We start from the raw sequence: 4,322 nt of genomic DNA on the forward strand, positions 1-4,322 counted from the left end.
TATTGCTGTGGTGCACCTGGTGGTTTTTTTTTTTTTTTTTTAATATTGCTCAGCAGCCCCTTCTTCGGCAGCACCTTCTTTCCTTTATGGAAGTTCAGGTAGCGTTGGGGTCATCACAGAACCCCTTCTGCAGATGGCAATTAAGAGCCTGCATCATGCCCCTGCCCCCCTGCCCTCAAGTGATAGCCCCTGAAGCACCTCCGTGAAGCTAGGAGTCAAAGGTTAGTCTCAGGCTCTTTGAAAACCCACTAGGTTTGGTTCGATTGTGTTTCCAGGAGATTCTTTTATGGTAAACTAGAACTGATGAAGGGCACTGAGCTTTTTAAGAGAAAGCAATCCATTGCTTTCCGTCTCTCTGGTGAGCACACACATCCTATAGCAAAAATCTTTCTCAAAAAAAAAAAAAAAAAAAAGACAACCCAAAACATCCCAGAAGGATATGATCACATGTGTATTGCTATGGCAATAACTGAGTGAAGATTTTATTTCCCACTATAACTATTGATTAGAAAAGAAAAAGGAGGAGAAAAGAAAATGACTACCACTGCCTAAATAGGAATAGAGAGGAGGTAAAAATCTAGAATGTAATTAGCAATAATTGAGGAAAAATAGTCACCCAAAGAGTTTCTTCAAGGAGTCTGATATCCCTGGAAAAAACAGTTGCTTCTCATCCTGGTGATGTCAGAGCATGTAGGACCACCTCAAGGATTAGAAGGTGTGGGAAGCCTCTGACCTAAGCTTCCCAATTAGGGAGAAGACACTTGTGACTTATGTGGAAACCAGCTGCTGGCATTGGGGCTTTGATGCCAGGTTGGTTTATAGTGTGAAAGCTGATGCAAGCTTCTTTGAGAAGTTCCAACTCCAGTGGCTTCCAGAATGAATTCTTCCAAAGGTGTTCTGTTAAGATTTGAGGTATAGTTCGCATGAAGTATTAATGGGCAGATCCCATGCCCATTATTGGGAAACAGTTGGCTTGGAAGTATTTTATTTCTTCAAGTATTACTTAAATTATATGTCCTTTTGAATGCAGTAATGGGTAACTGGGTGATATTTTTGTTTTCCTCGTAGTGGGTGCTGCATCATTTCACTTGCATGTGTGTCTGGTGAAAGCGTAACTTGATGTGGTTACAAGACACAACAGAGAAAGCTCTTTCGCCTTACACCAGTTGCAAAGCTTGACTGCATGGTGCAGTCACCCGGGGAGATATTAAAAAATTCCAATCCGGGCCACACCCCAGATCAGTTAAAACAGATCCTAATGGATGAATTCCAGTGCAAAGGGCTGAGAGCTGTTGATCTAAGTGGAAAGCAACAAACTGCAGGGCTGGGGCCTCATGTGTAATAGTACATGTTATGAAAACCATCTCCCCACCCAGCACTCTTCCCAGTCCTCCTGGTGCACTAGGTCCCAGTAGGGCTAAAAGCTCAGGGTCCTTCCTGCCTCCCTTCTGGGGTGTGTAACTGAATGTTCAAAACACACTCTCAGGAGTCAGAAAGCCCTGATTTGTAGCATGTGCTGATTTCCCGACTGTAAATACACCGTGCTCAGTGGTAGGTCACCCAGTGGTAGGTGTTGTTACCACTGAGCATGGAGTTGGGAGATGTGCACAGTCAGCTCCCCCGCCCAGTGTAGGCCAGCTCCAGACACCAGTGCCTCTGTCCCACTTCAGCTTTACTCCCTGTCTCCTCTGAACTTGCCCTCAAATAGCCCATCCTCCCATTCTCCCTTAGGTAGCCACTGGGGTTTTGAGCCACTTAGCTGCATACGTCTCTGCTGGGTTTCTCCTGCCCAGGTAACACAGCGCCTCTCTGGTAGACACTCAAGGAATGTGCGTAAGGCTGGGGATGTTCGGGCAGCTGGGTCTGGGTTATATTTTAACCCACAGACCTGACTGAGGTAAGTGGTACTACAGCTCCAGGTGCCTGAACTGATGCGTGAAGTTTCTGAAGCTGCAGGGCTGGCAGCCAGCCTCCGAATGGGAATAAACTCACCAAAGTAACCAGAAGGCTTTAGCCTTGACAGTTGACCGATTCTGCCTCACCACAGGCTGCATTCCTCTAATCCTCTTCCCCTCTCAATACAAAGCACTTTAACATGACTTTTCTCACCCAATTGCTGAAAAATACCTAGGAAGGCCACACAGAGACTACCTCCCATGTACAAGTGAAGGAGCCTGCCTAACCTCAGAGATCGAATGAAGTGACTCACCCAAGTTTGAGCAACTTGCCCAAACTGATGGAGCCAGGACTTGAACCCAGAACTTCTGAATCTAAGTTTAATGCTCTCCCAATACATGGCCTTGGTCTGTTGGCTGTGGTTAGGGCCAGTCAACTTTGCTAGAGGAAGAAGTGAGTGAAAAGTAAGTCTTTCCAGTCTGTTGAGCTAGCTCTACTTTGGAAAACAGGCTCCTGTAATGAAATATGCTCTTTGTGGTCTAACAAAGTGCATGTTCCACACACACACACACACACACACACACACACACACACTGCTTGTATAAGTGGAGAGTCTTTATCTGCGTGCTTGGGATCAGAACTAAATAAAGGTTAAAAAGAAAAGTGCGTGTTCCAGATGGGTGAATGTTAAGGTGGGGGTGGAATATGAATGGCTCATGTGGTATGAGTGACTGATGAACTGTGATTCCAAAACCAGAGTCAGGAGCAACCTCTACTGAGACTGAGTCAAATCCAGAGGACACCTGTGACTCGAAGAAGTGGCTGCAGAAATATGGCTTGCAGGCCCAGAAGCTGTCATTTTACGACGTTCTTGCTGACTGCTCCTTCCGCCATGCTGATGGAGTTGTTGGTATTAAAGCCAAACCAGAGGATGAGTCTGTGCAGACCAGTGCGGTAGGTGAAGCGAACTCCTGGGTGTGGTAATGGCTTCCTTTGAAGTCCTGGCTGGGTCAGGCCTCCCTCAACTCAGAATCCAAGGGAAGGAGTACGGGTGAAGGACAGCAGGGAGGGAGACCAGCTTGGGTTTCCATGAAGAAAAACGTCCTGGGGTCAGCAGGTGACATGGTGGTTAGGGTGCTGGACTCCCACATGGCTGACTGAGGTTCAAGTCCTGTACCCAGCAGCTTGAAAGTCCCACCAGGTTCATGTGCATGTGTGCTCAAAATCCCAAGAGGGGAATGAAGGAGAAAGGTTTGGTGAGCACACATTTCCTATGACAAAAACCTAAAAAAAAAAAAAAAAAAAGAGAGAGAAAAAAAGAAGTCCTTTCATCTCCCTTCCTCACCCTACTCTAAATGGGACCCGTGGAAGTGGAGTTCAAGCCTGGGAATGGTTTCTCAATGTACGTAAATTATGCCTAAGCCAGGAGCTGGGTTTTTAGAAGCCAGGCACTATGAGTCTCAGAATTATTCAACATTATGCAAAAAGAGAAGCCATGTTTTCTCCCATATTGAATGAAAGAGAGAGATTGTTGGTGAATATGCTCCAAGCAAGGATTTCTGGGGTCCCCTTGTATTTTTACTCTCTTAGAGAGTCTCTATATTCTAGTAACTACCAGCAGCGTAGAGCAAATTCCCAGTCAGTATAAAATCAGTTTCTGTGAAGGACGGTAGCCCTGGATGGGCTTATACTGAAAACGCTGGAAGCTATGGTTCCGTTGTGCCAAATGGGTTTCGTGGGAATACAGCTTCTCATAGTGCCGGTCTCTGGATTCCGATGGAAGGAGAGCAGTGTTCTCTGAACTCTGGCATCATTCATATGAGTCAGTAGGTCTGAGGATGCCAGGCCCAAGAATTTGCCTCCGTAACAATCTCCAGATGAGGCCGAAGCTGCTGGTCTAGGGGCCATGTTTGAGAGACATGGATGCGTAGAACAGGAACCAGACACTAGGTGTCAAAAGTTTAGAATGGAAAGACTATGAAGTGTCTCAGTTTGAAACAGCAAATCAGGATAAAACCAAAGGAGGGCTGTTTTAGGAGGTGGTAAAGTCCCAGGCACACGCTGTGAACTGAGCATGCAAACATAAGACACAGAGCAGATGCACTACCAGCTGCAGCCCAGTGGAGACAGCTGGGCAAGGAAGTCAAGCTCTCTTCCATGTGAGGGGGGTGCAAAACAGTTGTGGAAATGGAGTACAAGCACGGGCCTATTTGGGTGAAAACATATTGTAATCCATAATTTTTTTTTGTAATACATATTTTCCATGAATCTTTTCAAAGACCCCCATAGTGTCACTTCATGTATTTTGGAGGCTCCGTTCAACGTCGAGATCATTGTTGTGGTGTTTGTAGAGCAACAGAGGTGAATCTTTCACCCTTGGACACACGTGATGCTGGCTGATCACTGAGCTCTACCCGCCTCCCAGG

At 46.2% G+C, this 4,322-nt stretch overlaps 1 protein-coding gene across 3 annotated transcripts in view; it reads left to right on the forward strand.

Annotated features, from left to right (window-relative positions):
- Window positions 1–4,322, forward strand: part of VWA3B (von Willebrand factor A domain containing 3B) — a 288,347-nt gene that overhangs the window by 110,909 nt on the left and 173,116 nt on the right. For all 3 annotated transcript variants that reach the window (XM_027767524.1, XM_027767525.1, XM_027767526.1), the window contains one exon: window positions 2,654–2,850. In XM_027767524.1, coding sequence (XP_027623325.1) covers window positions 2,654–2,850 — 197 coding nt within the window. The remainder of the gene's footprint in view (window positions 1–2,653; window positions 2,851–4,322) is intronic.

This window comes from Tupaia chinensis, unplaced genomic scaffold (assembly GCF_000334495.1).
Source record: "Tupaia chinensis unplaced genomic scaffold, TupChi_1.0 Scaffold144276_1, whole genome shotgun sequence".
Taxonomy (NCBI): domain Eukaryota; kingdom Metazoa; phylum Chordata; class Mammalia; order Scandentia; family Tupaiidae; genus Tupaia; species Tupaia belangeri.